The sequence below is a fragment of the Hyla sarda genome, chromosome 1 (assembly GCF_029499605.1).
Source record: "Hyla sarda isolate aHylSar1 chromosome 1, aHylSar1.hap1, whole genome shotgun sequence".
Lineage (NCBI taxonomy): Eukaryota > Metazoa > Chordata > Amphibia > Anura > Hylidae > Hyla > Hyla sarda.
This window is the reverse complement of record NC_079189.1, coordinates 394150580-394172058: the sequence shown is the minus strand read 5'-3', so window position 1 is coordinate 394172058 and position 21479 is coordinate 394150580. Positions and strand designations below refer to the sequence as shown.

The following is a 21479-nucleotide window of genomic DNA, read 5'->3' as shown; positions in this document are numbered from 1 at the left end:
CTTGTTGCAATATACTACCTCTGGAAACTCATTAAGTGAGCCAGATGTGTACTGAAGTCCCCCCGGTTTGCTTCAGAAATGTAAACATGTTATTTCTGTTTTGGATCATCATAAGTCAAATTTACAGCCCTCCTATAAGAGCTTTTCTATATCCATGGACACCATTTCTTGGCCATATGCTTTGACAGTATTTGGCTTCCTGGCTGTCAGTCACACTAAAGCTTTCATTTTTCTAGCGTATGAAAGTTCTCGTATAGGTTGGTATGAGCCTCACTGGCTTTACAATACCTTTACCAGATAATAAATACAAGAAATGATGTCACTAGGATACAGACATAGCAGCTTTCCTCACAAGAGGAATGTGAAGTTATCTGTTAACATGACACAGGATTACATTAAAGGAGTACTCTGGTGCAGACTACTTCTCCGTCCTGCCGGGCTGCAAAAAAAAAGAAAAAAAAAACATCACTCACCTTCCTGTGTTCCCGCGGAGCGCCACTACAGCTGATCGGTCCTCTGGTCCATCTTCTTCATACTTCCGTGTGAACGAAGCGTCACATGGCGCTCAGCCTATTATGAGCCGAGGCAGAACATTGCGGCGGCCGGCGATAGGCTGAGCGCCATGTAACTCTTCGTTCACACGGAAGTATGAGGAAGATGGCGCTGAGCCTATTATGGGCCGAGGCAGAACATCGCGGTGGCCGGCGATAGGCTGAGCGCCATGTGTCGCTTCGTTCACACGGAAGTATGAAAAAGATGGACCGGAGGACGGACCAGCTGTAGTGGCGTTCTGCGGGAACCCAGGAAGGTGAGTGATGGTTTATTTTCTTTTTTTTTTTTTTTGCAGCCCGGGCAGGACGGAGCAGGAGTAGTCTTCATCAGAGTACTCCTTTTAAGGTTTATGTATGACCACACAGAGAATACTATATAAAATTGGAGACACACTGAAGTACAACATGAGCTTCATTCATTTCTATGGGCATCCTTTTACTGATCCTTATAAGGAAGATTCATAATACAGCTGTGTGCATACAGTCATAAGTGATAGTGAGTTTCTCTGAATCTAGAGGTTAGAGGTTCGTTAAAGAGTACCTATCATCAAAAAACTTTTAATATACCGTCCTGGCATGAGTCTGACATCTCAGTGCAGCCAGTCTGACAAGCAAGCACAGCAGAGGTCATAAGGCTCCTGCAGCAGCACGGCAGCTCTGTGCTCCGATCTTGCTCCTTTCTGTGAGACACATGCTTTAGTAAACTGAGAGGAGGAGACTCAGGAGCTGCTGGCTGTGCTGTGTTCACAGCCTCTATGCATGCATAGAGGGATTTCAGCATAGACGAGGAAGGGCAGGCCATGCCCCCTCCCTCCACATGGACTGCAGAGTGAGCAGAGAAGAAGCAAAAAGCTGCAAAGGTTTTTTTTTAGAAAGAAAATGAATGCAGGGTTAGTGTCAGGTAGAGTCAGGGACAGATGGGGGGGGGGGGGATAAGGGACAGTTTAGTTCATGATAGGTACTCTTTAAGACCCCTCTAACTAATGGCATTTTGTGTCCCTTGACAGGCCAACCAGCACTAGATGTAGGGGAAAGTGCTAAATTGTGCAAGGGGTAAAATTCCTAATGTATATTCATGAGCAACTATTTTGATTAGATATATACAGATGAATCAGAATAGCTCCCAATTTAAGTTATAAGAAACAAAACCTAATGGTGCTAAATATATTTACTATTCAATTCTAATACACTTGGTCTAAACACAAATAAGTTGTATACATCTAAATAGGGAATAGGGAAAAATAAGATTTTTAATAGAAGTAATGTACAAATCTGTTTAACTTTCCGGAGCCAGTTGATATATAAAAAAAAGTTTTTGCCTGGAATACCCCTTTAACCCTTATATACATGTTCAATGAATTGTTGCATGAAGCCATCTGGATGTCAACTGTGTCTGAAAATATTGATGTATAGGAGATTAGATTTTCTTAAAGCATATTATAGCAATAATCCATTATTAATATAGAGTACATTTGTAGTTGTATAAACCTTTCTGTTAATTCTAGTATACAACTGAAAGGTTATTCTTCTTATAACAAACGTATTACAACAATAATAGTGATACACAATTTTGAAAGAACATCATCTTGGCTTACTAAGGAACTTACAAAGGACTAAACAAGGGACTTTTAAAAGGCGTGAGGAACTTTCAAAAAAGTGTCCTCATACCTGCTAGCAAAGAGACTTTCAAGTTCCTACGCAATGTGAAATGGACAGGGTCCCAGTGTCATGTGTGCGGGGATTTGGCAGCTGACAGGGGGATGGGATCTGAGCTGTCCTTCCTGGGGGGGGGGGATGAAGGGCACGATAACAGCTGTTGTGGAGAAGTTTGTGTGCAGTTGGGGTCTGCTTGTGTGCATGTTGCTTCATGTCTCTTCTATAGTGAGCTGTAATGATATCTTTTTGTCTGTCTCAGAAACATATTTTTTTTTCACGTTTTATTTTTTCCCTATTCAAACACCTTGCTTACATACAGCTTCATCTTTTTCTTTCCATTGTAATCTGTTTATCACACAGTGTCGATTTCTACTAACTGGCAGCACATAATCTCGCATGGCTGCACTCAGCAACTGTTTGAGCGCCCTGGTATGTCTCTGCTCAGAGATTTGCGCCCGTATACTGGGTAGTGTTTGTATGAGACGCGGGTACCATTTGTGGCTGGCAGCTGTAGTCAGTGTGACTCCCTTTCTTCAGGAACTAAGTAACCCTCGAAGCATTTTCTCCAACTCCAACAATTTCTTCAATGTGTGAGTATATTTTTTAGATCACTATACATCACTTGCTATGCTGTGTGAAACTGTTAATGGCCCTTATTACAATCTTACTTAAGGTTGAATAATTATTTGAATACTAAGTTTAACAACACGCTGTAATATCTTCTATACAGTCCTTGCCTATTCTAATATTTGGTCTAATTTTTAATAAAAGTATTCTTTATATACAGCGGTGAGTCAATGTATGTGTATTTAACAGAACTTTTTATCTAGTACTTATCCCCTGACACTGTTATTTGCTTTAATACATCATGGTTATTTATACTCCCGGCTTACTGAATGTTCATGCCAAGCAGTACCCTACCTCCCAGCATGTCTCATAGGGTGACATTTAAAAGCTATGTATATAGAAGAAGTCACCAGCTGTATGAAAGTCTATATCCACTAATAACATTTAAATAACATGCATAATATCTAAGAATCATTGTTGTAATTGTGGTGTATTAAAAAGCAAGCTGCAGAATCAAGCTCAAAGTGAAATCCATCAGAGACCTCATTTGATGGCTTAGGACTCGTTCATATTTGCATCAGAGGTTCCATTTGGGGCCCCCATCACAGACTTTGTTTGGGGCCAGAAAACTGAGCCGAACAGTTCAATGCACTATGGACACCAATGAGTCCCATTGACTTTAATGCAGTCCATCTGGTGTCCATTTATTTAGCAAGATTTAACCAGACAAAAGATTACTGCTTGCAGAATTTTTTTGTCCGCTCTGGTAACACTAATTTAATAGGTTCTGTGACTGAATCCCCGAACAGAGCTCCAACACATATGTCAACACTGCTGCCTTCTTATGAGCCTAGGTATACCTGCGCATGCCAGATCGCTTTCCTATGGTGCCTGCAATAACAGAACAACCATTCAGAAATTTTAATTATCTGCTCCTCCACTACCGTTAGCTAAATCTTTTGAATGTAACTAGGAGAAAATTTTTGTTTAATCCACTTAGTTTAATCTCACATAGTACAAGAGCTGTAAACTATCAATATTCAAGTGATAAAGTGAGAAAAATAGCTATTGGGGGTTTGATTCATTCTCCTAGTACCAAAAGCAGACCAGTTCAGAAAACAATACAGATAATTGGATTGCGTAATTTCCATTCCTTTCATGAACCTTAATTTTTATATTTTTGGTAATTTGCTTATTGCTTTTTTTTCGCTGCAATGTGGAGGTAATTGTGAAATATGTTTTATATGTTATTTTTTTAAAGAGGCTATCCATGGTTCAAAAAGCAGCAGCTCATCTATCTTCATATTGTGTGCGATATTACAACCTGCTACATTCATTTCAGAAGAGTGGTGGTTATAATCCAAGTAAAATAGGAATTACCATACAGCACTTCTCCTCCTTCTAGTGCTTCCTCATAGAGAGCATGGACACCTCCTGGTACAATGACCGCTAGTGCAGTTCCTCAAAGGAGACCTGCACCAAGCACTGTCACCATCTTTAATTGTTCATGTTCAGAGCGGATGCGTCCTGTCGTAGAGAAAGACTAAGTCCCCCGGAGTATCTGCGGCTACAATTCCCCAGCGACCAGATGACTTCTGCTGCCTATAGGCCTTGGCGGGTTACTTATTTCCTCAGGACCTCTAGCTGCCATGCCATGGTGTCACTACACAGACTACTTCCGGGTCACCAGTTACTTTGGTGACCCGGAAGTAGTCTATGTAGTGATACCATGGCATGGCAGCTAGAGGTCCTGAGGAAATAAGTAACCCGCCAAGGCCTATAGGCAGCAGCTGTCATCTGGTCGCCGGGGAATTGTAGCCGCAGATACTCCGTGGGGCTTCGTCTTTCTCTACGACAGGACGCATCCGCTCTGAACATGAACACTTAAAGATGGTGACAGTGCTTGGTGCAGGTCTCCTTTGTGGAACTGCACTAGCGGTCATTGTACCAGAAGGTGTCCATGCTCTCTATGAGGAAGCACTAGAAGGAGGAGAAGTGCTGTATGGTAATTCCTATTTTACTTGGATTATATCCACCACTCTTCATTACCCATCCAGTTGACCGAGAGGAACCCGGAAAGGAAACTGTGGCTGCTGACCTCCACTTCCCTTGCAAGTCTATATGCCTGCTGAGGTGTTGTGCCCTGAGCACAACACTATCTGGTAAGCCTCCAACTTTTTTGCCCACATTGACGCCATATAACAAAACCGTCTACACTAAGAGCGCACCTTGTTTTTTTTCTTTTTATATTCACATTCATTTCAGAGGAATTGAGCTAAAATACCAATCACAAACTGAGAACAAGAGGGGGACTGTTTCTGGAGGAATGCTGCTATGTTTTTCTAATCCTGGATAACACATTTAACTGTATAGACATAAAAGCTTTTAATTCCCCTTGAAGGCTCTGTACTACAAGTTCTATTTACATGTGCAGATGCAATTTCTGTTCCACTAAAATGTCACGGCATATTGCACCAACGCTTTTACCATACATCTACTTATAAATATCCTCAGAGAGATGACATCCGGGACCTTTCACTCTATACCTTCAACTACATGCTCCCCTCTCAGCTTCCACACCTTAATATAGAAACCTCCTTATATTTACATGCTGAAATAATTTCCTTATGTTTGCAGCAGTCAGGATTAATTGATGCTACAGAAATCTGATGTCATGTTCCACTATAGTTAACAGCATAAAATGTAAAATAAAACATGGCAGCGGGATCACCTGGTCACCTTATCTCCGTTCCTACTGACCATCTTGATGGACAATCTTGGTTCTAATCTTATCTAATGCCCTCCATTGTCCCCTGACAATTAGGGCAAGAAACGCGTTGGGACACGGCTGGGATACAGCCTTTTACCGTTTACTTTATCCAATGGTCCAAATAAGTTAATTTACTCTGTCTCCTCACTTATGTTGTATGATCTTATTGTCACCCCCTTTCCTCTTCTCCTTGATGCATTGCAAGTCTGCTCATTTGGCTCAATTGTGACACCACTGTTATATATATATATATATATATATATATATATATATATATATATATATGATGCATTATAGTACTAACTATGGTCAAAGCATTATATTTTTGTAAATCAGTTGTGCATCCATATGGCATAAGTGTATATACCTGAATGCCTTTTGCACGGAGTTTCTCTTATTTATAAGATCGGTTGAGTGACATATATAAAGTGCATCATAATTTTATAAATAAGTTGTGCAATCAAATGATATAAGTGTATATACCCGAACACCTGTATACAGAGTTTTCAAGCAATATATATGAGATCAGTTGAGTGACATACTACCAACATCGTGACAACACATATATATGTTCACTCTATAGTACCCACACCATTGGTGGGGCCCCTAAACTGTGGTGACAATAGGTCCCATCTATCCTTCTCCTATACAAAGAGATAGATAGTCTTATTCAGTGAGACAGAGAGCCTCCCTGTGGTCTATAGCACAGGGTAAGGCTAGCTTATTGAGGGGTAGGTTCCTGTACGGGGCCGTCCTTTTTAGGGCGTTCACTCCGTCTAGGTTTAGGGGTACTAGAAGGGACCTAGAATAAGGGCGAGCAGGTAGTGGCCGCCATCCATAGGCCTACACCCCCTTAGGCCCTTCCCCCTTGACCCCACCTTATCCCCTATCCTATCCTTTAGTATCTATATGGACCATTCATTGTAAGTCTCCTGATTGGTGGGAGCAATTGGATATTGGTATCACAAGTATAGTGGTTCCTGGTATGCCTATATTTCCACGCACCAGGACCACTTATTTTATACATTTTTGTTGGTCTGAGTGGACCATTTTTTTGCTTTAGATTCTAAGAATAAATAAAGTAAAATTTTAGTGTTTGTTTTTGAATTGCAATTTCTGTTCCACTAAAATGTCACTGCATATTGCACCAACGCTTTTACCATACATCTACTTATAAATATCCTCAGAGAGAGATGACATCCGGGACCTTTCACTCTATACCTTCAACTACATGCTCCCCTCTCAGCTTCCACACCTTAATATAGAAACCTCCTTATATTTACATGATGAAATAATTTCCTTATGTTTGCAGCAGTCAGGATTAATTGATGCTACAGAAATCTGATGTCATGTTCCACTATAGTTAACAGCATAAAATGTAAAATAAAACAGATTATCATCATACAGGTTAGGCTATGTTGAAAAGTTAACAAATTAAGAGAGAATCAAAAGAGGAAAAATAGAAGGAAAAAGAACCTTTTAACTTGACATAAACGTTTTCAAATACACTGCTCAAAAAAATAAAGGGAACACTAAGATAACACATCCTAAATCTGAATGAATGAACTAATCGTATGAAATACTTCCGTCTTTACATAGTTTAATGTGCTGACAACAAAATCACACAAAAATTATCAATGGAAATCAAATTTATCAACCCATGGAGGTCTGGATATGGAGTCACACTCAAAATCAAAGTGGAAAACCAGACTACAGGCTGATCCAACTTTGATGTAATGTCTTAAAACAAGTCAAAATGAGGTTCAGTAGTGTGTGTGGCCTCCACGTGCCCGTATGACCTCCCTACAATGAATGGGCATGCTCCGTCTCCTGAGGGATTGCCACCCAGACCTGGACTAAAGCATCCGTCAACTCCTGGGCAGTCTGTGGTGCAACGTGACGTTGGTGGATGGAGCGAGACATGATGTCCCACTGCTGACACATTCCAGCCTCATGAGGTCTAGTATTGTCTTGCATTAGGAGGAACCCAGGGCCAACTTCACCAGCATATGGTCTCACAAGGGATCTGAGGATCTCATCTCGGTACCTCTGGCAAGTACATGGAGGGCTGTGTGCCCCCCCCAAAGAATTGCCACCCCACACCATTACTGACCCACTGCCAAACCGGTCACGCTGGAGGATGTTGCAAGCAGCAGAACGATCTGCACAGCGTCTCCAGATTCTGTCACGTGCTCAGTGTGAACCTGCTTTCATCTGTGAAGAGCACAGGGTGCCAGTGGCGAATTTGCCAATCTTGGTGTTCTCTGGCAAATGCCAAACATCCTGCACGGTGTTGGGCTGTAAGCACAACCCCCACCTTTGACCGTTTGAGTGGACACATGCACATTTGTGGCCTGTTGGAGGTCATTTTGCAGGGCTCTGGCAGTGATCCTCCTGGTCCTCCTTGCACAAAGGAGGAGGAGGTAGCGGTCCTGCTGCTGGGTTGTTGCCCTTCTCCACATCTCCTTATGTACTGGCCTGTCTCCTGGTAGCGCCTCCATGCTCTGGACACTACACTGACAGACACCGCAAACCTTGCCACAGCTCGCATGTGCCATCCTGGATGAGCTGCACTAACTGAGCCACTTGTGTGGGTTGTAGACTCTGTCTCATGCTACCACTAGAGTGAAAGCACGGCCATCATTCAAAAGTGACCAAACCATCAGCCAGGAAGCATAAGAACTGAGAAGTGGTCTGTGATCACCACATGCAGAACCACTCCTTTATTGGGGGTGTCTTGCTAATTGCCTATAATTTCCACCTGTTGTCTGTTCCATTTGCACAACAGCATGTGAAATTGATTGTCAATCAGTGTTGCTTCCTGAGTGGACAGTGTGATTTCACAGAAGTGTGATTGACTTGGAGTTACATTGTGTTGTTTGTGTTCCCTTTATTTTGTTTTAGTTTTTTTTTAGCAGTGTACTAAGACATTTTGGGAATATGCCTAGTTCAAATTGTGGGGAAAAAAATAACTTGTAAACCTTCCCTTACCAAATAAGCCATTCAAAAGAGGTAAGGCCTGACATACTTCCTATTTCTGGTCTGATATGACCATTGTACCTCCTGTTACCTTGATACAGTGTTTATACTGTGCTATGTTCACTGAAGGATGTTCAATACGGAATACTGCTCTTACTACCATTATGGCACTCATTATTGGTGACCACACACATTCTATGGACAATAATATACAGTAAATTTATTTCAAAATATGCATATATTTTAAAGGAAAAAAACAACAAGTGTTCTCAAAGGCCCCTTTATATGGCATGACTATGAAATGAGTATGAATTTGAGTTATGAGCCTTCATGGATACAATGGAGTCCAGAGAGAGAGACACCCATTGTAGCTGTCCCATGAATGATGTATTAATTCAGTAAACCCCAAGAGGGTAATGGAAAAATGGGTCTTCTAAAAAGCAGACCTGCTTCTTAGATTTATTTGCTGGTAATAAATTAGATTTTCCTGGAGGTAACTGCAGTGGTAAGATATATAGTTCTCATGATCAGATGCAGACCTTTTGTAGTCATAATAGACCTGTTGATTGATATAAATTCAATCAAATGCCCTATTTACCAATACAGTGATCCCTCAACTTACAAAGACCTCAACATACAAAAGTTTCAACATACAATGGTCTTTTCTGGACCATTGTAACTTGAAACCAGACTCAATATACAATGCTACGGACAGTCCAGATCTGTGAAAAGTGTCAATGGCTGTAAGAACTGGCCAATCAGAATGGGCATTTTACTGGTAAAATAGCTGCATTAATAGTTATTAGAATAAAATGTAAAACAAAGCAAATTTCACATATGTTCACATATAGTATTTTGGTTGTTATTTGTAGCCAAAAATCAGGAGTAGGTTCAAAACTTTGTAAATCTTTCCATTATAGTGCTTTATATCTCCATTCTTGGTTTTGGCTATAAATACTGACAATGTGTGAACACAGGAAACATGTCACATTAAAATGTCCATTCTGAAGGCAGATTGTTATAGAGTAGGAAGAGCCGCGTCAAGTGATTATATAGTTTTGTGAGGAAAATGTGTGGAATGTCCACTCGGAAAACACGAGCAGACATTCCGCACATTTGAATGTTCCAGTGGGCGCTATGACCGCTTTGAAATTCGCCACTTCAAAGACGCCAATGCGTTTCCGAGTGGAATTCACAGAAAGAATAGACATGTCTATTCGCCGGAATCAGGATTTACGCAGCAGAAACATCTGCCACGGAAATTCTGTCATGTGCACAATGCAGCAGAATCCCATTGAAATCAATGGGGCTGTAGCAGAATTTCCGAGCGGAGTATTCCCACGGAATTCTGCTTGTAATTCCATAGCTTTAGCAGGAAAACAAGTGTTAATAAGCACATAACTAGAAAAGGCTAATCAATTGGATTCCAGGCATACCTTTTTATTTCCATACCATTCTCTAGTGCGAAAATATAAGCCTTTTTATTTTTTCTTAATTTTTTTTTCTTTAAATAGGGCTCAAGTACCCAAGGGTCATTCCCCAGCATGGCGAGAGTACTGCCTGGTCGTTCTGAGCTTTTCTCTGCATCGACTTCTCTGCAAAGAAAAGGTCGATTCGGCCAGAGAGTAGAGTGCAATGCCAACCACTTAAACAGATTTTATCTTACAATCACAGCGGTGCGATGAACAACTTTTCATATGTTTTTAACGACAGTAACTCTGTAACGTTAAAAAAAATAATAATAATATATATTTTTTTGTAACTTAGTTTTTATTAAAATTTGCCAGGTACAGGATGATAGCAATGCCTAACTAACAAAAATGTCTATTGTAGTGTTCTTCAGATATTCCTTTCTGCCCACTGAAGAGTCTTTTTTATTTTTCCTGTTGTCCATGGTTATGGCTACCGTCATTATCGTGTTGCAGTGGCCACGTTTGTGCAGATCCAGCCCTAACTTTATAATGATTCAGGTTTTATCTTTCCTGGCCACCTCCAAAATGCACTTTAAAGAAAAATGGGATGGCGCCTGGGCCTAGGCAGAAGCAGGCACAGTGGGAAAGTCACATACAGATATTTACGTATTTTTAAGCAGGGGACCATTATCGGGAGCGTGTGCAGGAAAAGAGGGCAGCCGCAGAGATCGGAACATTAAGACAGTTAAGATAATGTATAATTCTATGTGATTCATTAATACATGCTGTAATGTTGAATGAATGAATGCTGTATGAATGATTGATGTATTTGATCGATGTGTTTGATTGTCGGGTGATTTATGTATAGCATGTCATGTCACTTGCGCTACTGTTTCTGTTACTGTTACCAGGGTGCCCTCAGCTGTTGCAAAACTACAACACCCACCCAGCATGCCCTGACAGCCAAAGGCTGTCTGGGCATGCTGGGAGTTGCAGTTTTGCAACAGCTGGAGACACCCTGGTTGGTTGGCAAACATGCGCTATGTTCTAACTACTTTCATTTTTGAATTTCCCTCTCTATTTTCTGAACTGGGTTAGTTTGTGAATGACTTAATTGGATAATTGGACCATAGAAGAGCGGCCGCTGCATCTATACATTATACAGGAGGATCGCAGCGAGTGTCAGTAGTGATACCCGCTGTGATCTTTCCATAACTACAAGTACTACTACTCCCAACATGGAGTACACTCTGCTCCATGCTTGGAGCTGTAGTACCTGCATTAATAGACAGATCGCATCATGTGTCAGAAATTACACTCGCTGCGATCTGTCTATTAATGCAGGTACTACAACTCCCAGCATGGAGCAGAGTTTGCTCCATGTTGGGAGTAGTAGTACCTGCAGTAAGGGACAGATCCCAGCGGATGTCACTCCTCCTGACACCCGCTGCGATCCTCCTGATGTGAATGTCTGGATCAGCGGTTCTCAGGGCTACAGAGCCCGGAGAACAGCTGATGCTGAGCCGTAGGTATATATCGTATATCTACTGCCCAGCAAGAACTTACAGTGAGCCTGCAATGTGTATACAGTATTCACATTGCTGGCTCACTTAACCCCATTTTTATTTTATTTTAATAAAATGGTTAATGAGGGCTGTGGGGGGAGTGTTTTTTAAAATAAAATAATTTTTCCAATGTGTTGTGTTTTTTTTAAATTAAATTTTCAGACTTCGTAGTGGAAGCCGGTCTTATTGACGGAATCCATTACTAAGCCAGAGCTTAGCGCTAGCCCCAAAAAAAGCTAGCGCTAACCCCCAATTATTACCCCAGTACCCACCGCCACAGGGGTGCCGGGAAGAGCAGGTACCAACAGGCCCGGAGCGTCAAAAATGGCGCTCCTGGGCCTAGGCGGTAACAAGCTGGCGTTATTTAAGCTGGGAAGGGCCAATAACAATGGTCCTCGCCCACCCTGGTAACGTCAGGCTGTTGTTGTTTGGTTGGTATTGTGCTGAGAATGAAAATACGGGGAACCCTATAAGTTTTTTTTTTACATTTAAATAAATAAATTTAAAAAAAAACACGCATAGAGTTCCCCGTATTTTCATTCTCAGCACAATACCAACCAAACAGCAACAGCCTGACATTACCAGGGCGGGCGAGGAACATTGATATTGGCCCTCCCCAGCCTAAATAATGCCAGCCTGTTACCGCCTAGGCCCAGGAGCGCCATTTTTGACGCTCCGGTCCTGTTGGTACCGGCTCTTCCTGGCACCTCTGTGGCGGTGGGTACCGGAGTAATAATTGGGGATTAGTACTAGCTTTTTTGGGGGGCTAGCGCTAAGCCCTGGCTTAGTAATGGATTCCGTCAATAAGACCGGCTTCCACTACTAAGCCTGAAAATTCAATTTAAAAAAAACACAACACATTGGAAAAATTATTTTATTTTAAAAAACACTCCCCACAGCCCTCGTTAACCATTTTATTAAAAGAAAAAAAAACGAATCCGCCGTAATCCTCTGCATACACGGATCTGAAACGAGAAGAAACACTAAAAATTGGTTATGACAATTTTGGCGCTGTCCGCTGGGGAGAGCACCCATAATGCAATGTCTACCCAAACAGGGAGCCACCAATTGGTGCAAAACTACAACTCCCAGCATGCTGGGAGTTGTAGTTTAGCAACGGCTGGAGTCTCCCTGTCTGGGTAGACACTGCCAGAAGGGTCTGTTCACATTATACAAAACGGACAATGTGAACAGAGCTTCAGATTTACTGCCTTTGACTGTCAGGGCATGCTGGGTGGGTGTTGTAGTTTTGCAACAGCTGGAGACACCCTGGTAACAGTAACAGAAACAGTAGCGCAAGTGACATGATATGTTATACATAAATCACCCGACAATCAAACACATCAATCAAACACATCAATCATTCATACAGCATTCATTAATTCAACATTACAGCATGTATTAATGAATCACCTAGAATTATACATTATCTTACCTGTCTTAATGTTCTGATCTCCGCGGGTCTCTTCTTTTTCGTGCACCCGCTCCCGATAATGGTCCCTTGCTTCTAAATGAAAAAAATTTTGTTTTAACAAAAATAAAATTTGTTTTTCACAATTTCGTAGGCATGTACAATTCGTTTTGTTCGGATTTCGGATTCATTCGGATGTAAATATTTCGTACATTCGGATCAATCCGAATGTACAAAATATGAACAATTCGGACAAAAACGAATTACGTCCGAAACTAATTGCACATGTCTAGATCTCTTCTAGTCCATGCTAATAATAACAGCATCAGGAGCTTGCTTTCAGTAAGCAGTGCAAAGATGTATCTTCCTTGCAGATCACAGAAGGGTAGGGCTGAGTCTTCCTACTAATCTTGAGAAGTTAAAGGGGTATTCCGGGAATTTTTTTTATTTGACTATGCTACAGGGGCTGTAAAGTTTGTGTAGTTCATAATATAGTGTCTGTACCTGTGTGTGACAGTTTTCTCACAATTCTTCTGCGATTTTCACCCCAATATTTATTTTTAACAGCATACAAAATGACTGCTGTCTCGAAATTTTTCCCAGCTTGCAATGCGGTCGAGACCTGACTCACTAGTCAGCTGATGACAGGGAGCCTGTCTACTTTAATGTGTGGAGGGATCAATCTACAACTAATGCAACAGCTGTAGGCATCCTGATTGAAGATCACAGGTCTGCAGCTCATTTGTGTTTCAATGGGTGGGGTAGCTGATGTGTGGGAAGGAGGAAAATGGTATCATGGGATTTGTAGGCAAACAAGAAAACTGAAAACAGGAAATACAAGTTCACAGAAAGCTAGCCACAGTGTTATTGTAATCTCACAGCATAGCCATTTAGCCCAAGACAAGCGCAGATCCTTCCTAACCATGTCTATTACTGCCTACCACATACATACTAAAATCACCTTATGCTGGATAACCCCTTTAAATTAAGAGAGAATCAAAAGGGGATACAGTCATGGCTGTAAATGTTGGCACCCCTGACATTTTTCAAGAGAATTAAGTATTTCTCACAGAAAAGGATTGCAGTAACACATGTTTTGCTATACACATGTTTATTCCCTTTGGGGGACATGTATCATTTCCAGTGTATAATAGAAGTTTTTTTACCCCTCTGCCTGTTGTCTAAATTTGGTGCAGCTGCGTTAAATTTATCATTCTCGTGCAGCTACTTTCTTGAATTGCGTTTAAATTTAGAATTCTCCTCAGAGCATAAATTTACACCGCAGCTCTATTTAGGAGGAGCTTTGTCTGCAGCGTATCTGCACCTAAACAGTAAGTTTTGTCCTCGTTATTAGTTTAAAAAAAAAATTTCTTCATTATGTAGAGTTTTAATCTCACAATAATACCACTTTTTGCACCCAATTATAACACATCAATTATACCAATGTCCTTATTCTTCATTTAACATCTGTGACACCCCTGTGCAAATCACCTCAAATGTACATGGTGCACTCTACCTTCTGGGCCTTGTTGTGCGCCCGCAGAGCACTTTGCGCCCACATATGTGTTATCTCCGTACTCTGGCTAAATTGTGTCCCAAAAAATGGGGATCTTTTTTCCCATTTACCTCTTGTGAAAATGTAAAGTATGCGGCAATACCTGCATGTCAGTGTAAATAATTTTATTTTTATACACTAACATACTGGTGTAGACTCGTACTGTTCCTTTTCATAATGGGTAAAAGGAGAAAAAGTCCCCCAAAATCTGTAAGGCAATTTCTCCCGAGTACGGCGATACCCCATATGTGACCCTAAAATGTTGCCTTGAAATACGACAGGGCTCCGAAGTGAGAGAGCGCCATGCTCATTTGAGGCCTAAATTAGGCTTTTGCATAGGGGTGGACATAGGGGTATTCTATGCCAGTGTTTCCCAAACAGGGTGCCTCCAGCTGTGGCAAAACTCCCGACATGCCTGGACAGTCAATGTCTGTCCGGCAATACTGGGAGTTGTTGTTTTGCAACAGCTAGAGGCTCCATTTTGGAAACAGTGCCGTACCAGACGTTGTTCATATTTATTGGGGAGGGGGGCTGTGTAGCGTATATGTGTATGTGTATATATAGTGTTTTTTACTTATTTTATTTAAGTGTAGTGTAGTGTTTTTAGGGTACAGTTGACAGCGAGTTTGCTGCATCTCAATCTTGCAGCACTCCCTGTAAACCTCCGCCCATGTGAGTGTACCCTGTCCATTCACATTGGGGGGGGGGGGGGGGGAACATCCAGCTGTTGCAAAACTACAACTCCGAGCATGCCCTTTGGCTGTCCGTGCATGCTGGGAGTTGTAGTTTTGCAACAGCTGGAGGCACACTGGTTGCGAAACACGGAAACAGACTCAGTGTTTCGCAACCAGTGTGCCTTTAGCTGTTGCAAAAACTTCAAATCTCAGCATGCAGTGACAGCAGAAGGACATGCTGGAACATGTAGTTATGCAACAGCTGGAGGCATACTGCTACAACTCCCAGCATGCCCTTTGGCAGTCCGTGCATGCTGAGGGTTGTAGTTATGCAACAGCTGAAGGCACACTGGTTGCAAAACACTTGAAAGTTTTTTACTTAACTTAGTGTTTCCAAACCAGTGTGCCTCCAGCTGTTGCAAAACTATAATTCCCAGCATGGCCAGGCATGCTGGAAGTTGTATTTCGGCAATATCTGAAGGGTCAGATGTTGACAAACTACAACTCCCAGCATGCTTGGGCAGTCTGGGCATGCTGGGAGTTGTAGTTTTGCAACAGCTGGAGGTCCACAGTTTGTAGACCACTGTATAATGGTCTCCAATCTGTGGTCTTCCAGATGTTACAGAACTACAACTCCCAGCATGCCTCGACAGAGTGGGCATGCTGAGATTTGTAATTTTGGAACATCTGGAAGAGCACAGATTGGAGACCATTATACAGTGGTCTCCAAACTGTGGCCCTCCAGATGTTGCAAAACTACAACTCCCAGCATGCCCAGATGGTCACATGGTAAGATGGCTGGATATCAGTTATAGCCACCATCTTACCGGGCGCTGGGGAAAAGTATAACGGAAATTAGTAAATTTTAAAAATAAAAGGAAAATGATCTACAGTGTTAAGTGGATTACAAAGCTATTTTAATGTGACGGAACTTGTTCAATGATAAGTAAGATATCAAACATTTCCTATGTAAATGTATTAAATTGTTGGATCATAAAATAACAATATCAATATACAAGTGATCTAATGAATAACTGAACTGTAAACAAATATTCTATATGCAAATTATTTTAAAAGTGCTTTGGAATAACCAAGGAGTAAAAATATAAAGCAAACCAAAGGAGGAATGGAGATAGGAAAGTAAAAACATTCTGGTGGTTCCTTAGTAGAACTTTCCTTCAGAAATAGAAAGGATCGCTACGTGCAGTTAAAGTTTAAAGTTGCTACGTGAAGTCAAAATTTTTGGTGCAAAGGAAAAGAACGCAGGTAATAAATCCATGTGTACTATAGATGTCACTCCAAGGCACCCTGATTCAGCCACATCTGGAGGACATGCTCTACCAAAACGTGCGCAAAAAAATAGGAAAAAACAAGCGCTTGCGCAAAATTTTGCGCAAAAAAATACACACAAAACAGGGGTAAAATCTTTGATACATGTCCCCCTATGTGTGTATTGGAACAAAACCGAAAAAGGGAGGAAAAAAAGCAAATTGGACATAATGTCACACCAAACTCCAAAAATGGGCTGGACAAAATTATTGGCACCCTTAACTTAATATTTGGTTGCACACCCTTTGGAAAAAATAACAGAAATCCGTTGCTTCCTATAACCATCAATAAGCTTCTTACCCCTCTCAGCCGGAATGTTGTTCCTTTGCAAACTGCTCCAGGTCTCTTATTGGAAGGGCGCCTTTTCCCAACAGCAATTTTAAGATCTCTCCACAGGTGATCAATGGGATTTAGATCTGGCCACTTGGGAACTCTCCAGCGCTTTGTTGCCATCCATTTCTGGGTGCTTTTTTATGTATGTTTGGGGTCATTGTCCTGCTGGAAGACCCAAGATCTCGGACACAAACCCATCTTTCTGACACTGGGCTGTACAGTGTGACCCAAAATCTATTGGTGATCCTCAGATTTCATGATGCATTGGACACATTCAAGGCACCCAGTGCCAGAGGCCACAAAACTACCCCAAAACATCATTGAACCTCCACAATATTTCACTGTAGGTACTGTGTTCTTTTCTTTGTAGGCCTCATTCAGTTTTCTGTAAACAGTAGAATGATGTGCTTTACCAAAAAGCTCTATCTTGGTCTCCTCTGTCCACAAGACATTTTCCTAGAAGGATTTTGGCTTACTCAAATTCATTTTGGCAAAATGTAGTCTTGCTTTTTCATTTCTCTGTATCAGCAGTGGGGTCCTCCTTGGTCTCCCGCCATAGCGCCTTAGTTCGCGCTGACACTGATGCTCCCTGAGCCTGCAGGACAGCTTGAATATTTTTGGGACTTGTTTGGGGCTGCTTATGCACCATCTGGACTATCATGCCTTGATACCTTTCATAAATTTTTCTCTTCCGTCCACGCCCAGGGAGATTAGCTACAGTGCCATGGGTTGCAAACTTCTTAATAATGTTGCGCACTGTGGACAAAGGCAAATCTAGATCTCTGGAGATGGACTTGTTACCTTGAGATTGTTGATATTTTTCCACAATTTTGGTTCTCCAGTCCTCAGACAGTTCTCTTCTCTTTCTGTTGTCCATGCTTAGTGTGGCAGACACAGACACACAATGCAAAGACTAAGTGAACTTCTCTCCTTTTTATCTGCTTTCAGGTGTGATTTTTATATTGCCCACACCTGTTACTTGCCTCAGGTGAGTTTAAAGGAGCATCACATGCTTGAAACATTCTTATTTTTCCACAATTTTGAAAGGGTGCCAATAATTTTGTACATCGCATTTTTGGAGTTTGGTGTGACATTTTTTCCTCCCTTTTTTGGTTTATATCCAATACACACAAAGGGAATAAACATGTTTATAGCAAAACATGTGTTACTGCAATCCTTTTCTTTGAGAAATACTTAATTTTCTAGAAACATTTTAGGGGTGCCAACATTTATGGCCATGACTGTATATAGAAGGATAAAAAACCTTTTAACATGACACAAATGATTTCAAATACTAAGGCATTTTGGGAATATGCTTAGTTCAAATTGTGGGGAATTATTGGTGACTGCACACACACACCATGGACAATAATATACAGCACATTTCTTTCAAATCTGCATATATTTTGAAAAAAATTAAAAATATATGCAATGTAATGTTCCTAAAGGCTGCATGAAATGAAATTTGTGTTACGAGCCTTTATGGATACAATGGAGTCAAGAGAGAGACCATTGTAGTTGCACCATGAATGATGTATTAATTCAGTAAACCCTAAGAGGGTAATTGAAAATGGGTCTTCTAAAAAGCAGACCTGCTGCTTACATTTATTTGCTGTTAATAAATTAGATTTTCCTGGAGGTAACTGCAGTGGTAAGATATATAGTTCTCATGATCAGATGCAGACCATTTGTAGTCATAATAGACCTGTCGATTGATATAAATTCAATCAAACGCCCTATTTACCAATACAGTGATCCCTCAACTTACAAAGACCTCAACATACAATCGTTTCAACATACAATGGTCTTTTCTGGATTGTAATTTGTAACCAGACACAAGATACAATGCTACGGACAGTCCAGATCTGTGATACATGTCAATGGCTGGAAGAACTGACCAATTAGAATGGGCATTTTACTGATAAAATAGCTGTATTACTGAAGCGTATGGACTGTATTCCTGTCTGGGAGCACTTCCCTACAGTACAGGGAGGTATTACATGTTCTGTACTACTCTTAAACTATGCCAGAGTTAGCTGCTCTTTTGGACACCAGATAAGGGCGGCTCCATTTTACTTTTTTTTTTTTTGCGTGTACTGTACAGGATCCTGAAGAAGCTCCTGTCCTATACATAGACAGTGATTTACAGCTCCCTGCAGCCCTTTCTTACTTTTATATGTAAGGACTTGCTTTATATGTATTCGTTTTCTACTTATTTTTCTTTAATCCTGTCTTTTTCCTACTTTTGGATGGCATTTTGGTGGCTTCAGAACCAATTACCAGGTTTGCATAGAGTTATGGTCTCAACAATAGTTTCAACATACAATGGTTGTCCTGGAACCGATTGATATTGTAACTTGAGGGACCAATCTATAAACTGCATGCAAACTGTATAATTCTCAAATGCTCTGTGCAATCGATCTTAACTTTACTTTTCCCCTCTTTTTTACAGGAAATTTGTTCATTGCTCCTGTGGCTGGACATTTCTGCTGCTTTCTGGATTTGTTCTGCTAGTCTCTTTAGTACCCACTGGCCGGCCATTACTCTCACTGAAGCATCTTTCAAGGTTAGGAGTAAGTACAGCGGTTTGCCAAGGTATTCCTTACTTATTTAAACTCTTAGAAGATCTCACTGGTGCCTGTCACCAACCAATGCCACCTGGTACACTACTTCTTCATCGACTGGAAACCAGGCAAAGTTGTCAAGCAGAAGGACACCAATGGCATGGCTACCATGTCTCTCCACAGACTTTCACACTGACATTGTGTAGTCTTTGTTTGGCAGAAGAACTGGCTGTGTTTGGGCGCTATTTGCGAAGAGGTTATCCAGCTGGCACTTCTCTGCGGTTAGTCTTCCTGCTGAATGCCAGTCTTCTGATGTTGTATAATCTGCTTTTGATTTGTACTGCACTTTATGCTCCTAACTATACCCAGACTGTGATTGGGGCAGCCATTGGGACCCTGTGCTGGCACCTTACCTATCGCGGCTGGTTCCGTACAATCACCTACTCACCTGGTCCACCTGGTTCTGGCATGTTTCCCAGATTGGCTGGAGCAAGAAATAAACTAGGATGAAAAGATGGGGCATTTTTACCTGGAAATATAGACATTCTTGGTTATTTTCCATTTCCATTCTTTAACATAAAATGATTTTGTAATTCCTGCCTGGATAAGACTAATAGTGCAAGCTGGAACTCCAACTGGTAATGGAATTACTCTCATGACAAAAACATTACAGGGCATTGGGACAGATAAGACAACAGGAGAAAAAGGCTTCTCCATTAGCCGAAACACAATAACAAAGATGAACTGCAAAAAAATACCTTAATGTTTGCAATATTTGGTTATTGGTAAATGAAGACAAATTGATGGTGAGCTTAGACGTGGCAGAAATATTGTGGATTTGGCACTGAAAATGTGACAAGCTGCAGTTCAAAACATATATATATATATATATGGGCCTTAAACCTAAATAGCGTAAAGAAACTGTGTCAAATCCGCTGCATGCTTATTATTATGCAGAAAGTTAATTTTGCGCACAGATCTCAATGACTTTTGTGCACAAATCTGGTGCAAATCCACTGCGAATCCAGCCTTACATATTTATATGTTTTTGAAGAAGATGGTTGAACTACTGTAACAATTACATTATTAATATAATAAATTATATTATTAATAAGTCTGTTAATACCTGGTAAACCTTCATGTAAAACCTGAACTGGGCTGGTCAGATATGAGAGTGTTCAATATTATCGTGTTGTTTTATGTCTTTATTCGGGTAAGTTGCAATGGTTTTATGTGGCAGCAGCTTATCTGTACTGTTTCATTTAATTTAACAATCGTAAATGATATACATTGGCCAAGTGACATTTTTCCTATTGCTCAGTGCCTAAAGTCTCACATGTGCCAAGCTACCAGTGAGTCCATGAAGTTCAAACATTATAATTGTCAATTCATGGTAAGCTTGTGCAAAATTCCTATGGACAACAATATAATACTCTGTCTGATGATTTGGCCACTTTATGATCTACTGTTTTAGAATCCATAACTGGTTATCCAGTTAGTATTTAGGGTCCTTTCCTAATGATCCTTTGATTTAGTGTTTATTTTACCAAATGACATGATGCCTTTAGGGTGTTGTCTCCAATCAGAATACAGCAACTTTACACAAAGACGCATCTGGAAGTAATCAATATTTAAGCGCTAAGGGGGGACAGTACCATTTTTGGACAGACAATATATATGGGCCTCCCCTCTCAGAGACACAGAGGCAATGATCTATAGCTAACATACAGTAAAATTATATTTAACCATGCATACACTATATCCTATAAATATTACAATATCATTATTATACACTGTGATATTGTGTACAGTGCTTATTGGCTCTGATTTACTAAGAGTGGAGTGTAGTTTTCTTTGTGGGGGGTTTTCCCAACAGATATTTTTCCATGATATGTACTAAGGTTTCCCTACTTTTTGCACTTTTCCCTACACTTTGCTTTTTTTTACACATGCTCTGATCTGTAGGGTTTTCCTCAGCTGAAATCCACCACATTTTCTGTGGAAACCTTATTAAATATGTTGGGATTTTTTGAAAATGTCGCGACCACACCTCTTTTCCTGGTGGCCTTGCCCCTTTTTCCGATTTTCTCGGTAAAATGGAGAGTTGGTCAGG

The 21479-nt window shown here is 40.9% G+C and overlaps 1 protein-coding gene across 1 annotated transcript; it reads left to right on the top strand.

The window, feature by feature from the left end:
* Nucleotides 1-535: 535 nt before the first annotated feature.
* FITM1 (fat storage inducing transmembrane protein 1) lies at nucleotides 536-20482 on the top strand. Its single transcript, XM_056525972.1, has 2 exons — nucleotides 536-2797; nucleotides 19255-20482. The coding sequence occupies exons 1-2, from the start codon at nucleotides 2604-2606 to the stop codon at nucleotides 19874-19876; spliced, it is 816 nt and encodes a 271-aa protein (XP_056381947.1). The 5' UTR covers nucleotides 536-2603; the 3' UTR covers nucleotides 19877-20482.
* The last annotated feature ends 997 nt before the right edge of the window (nucleotides 20483-21479 follow it).

Coding starts and splice junctions, on each gene's coding strand:
- FITM1 (XM_056525972.1), top strand. CDS start 2,604: ATGGCTGCACTCAGCAACTGTTTGAGCGCCCTGGTATGTCTCTGCTCA. Junction 2,798..19,254: donor TCCAACAATTTCTTCAATGT/GTGAGTATATTT, acceptor TCTTTTTTACAG/GAAATTTGTTCATTGCTCCT.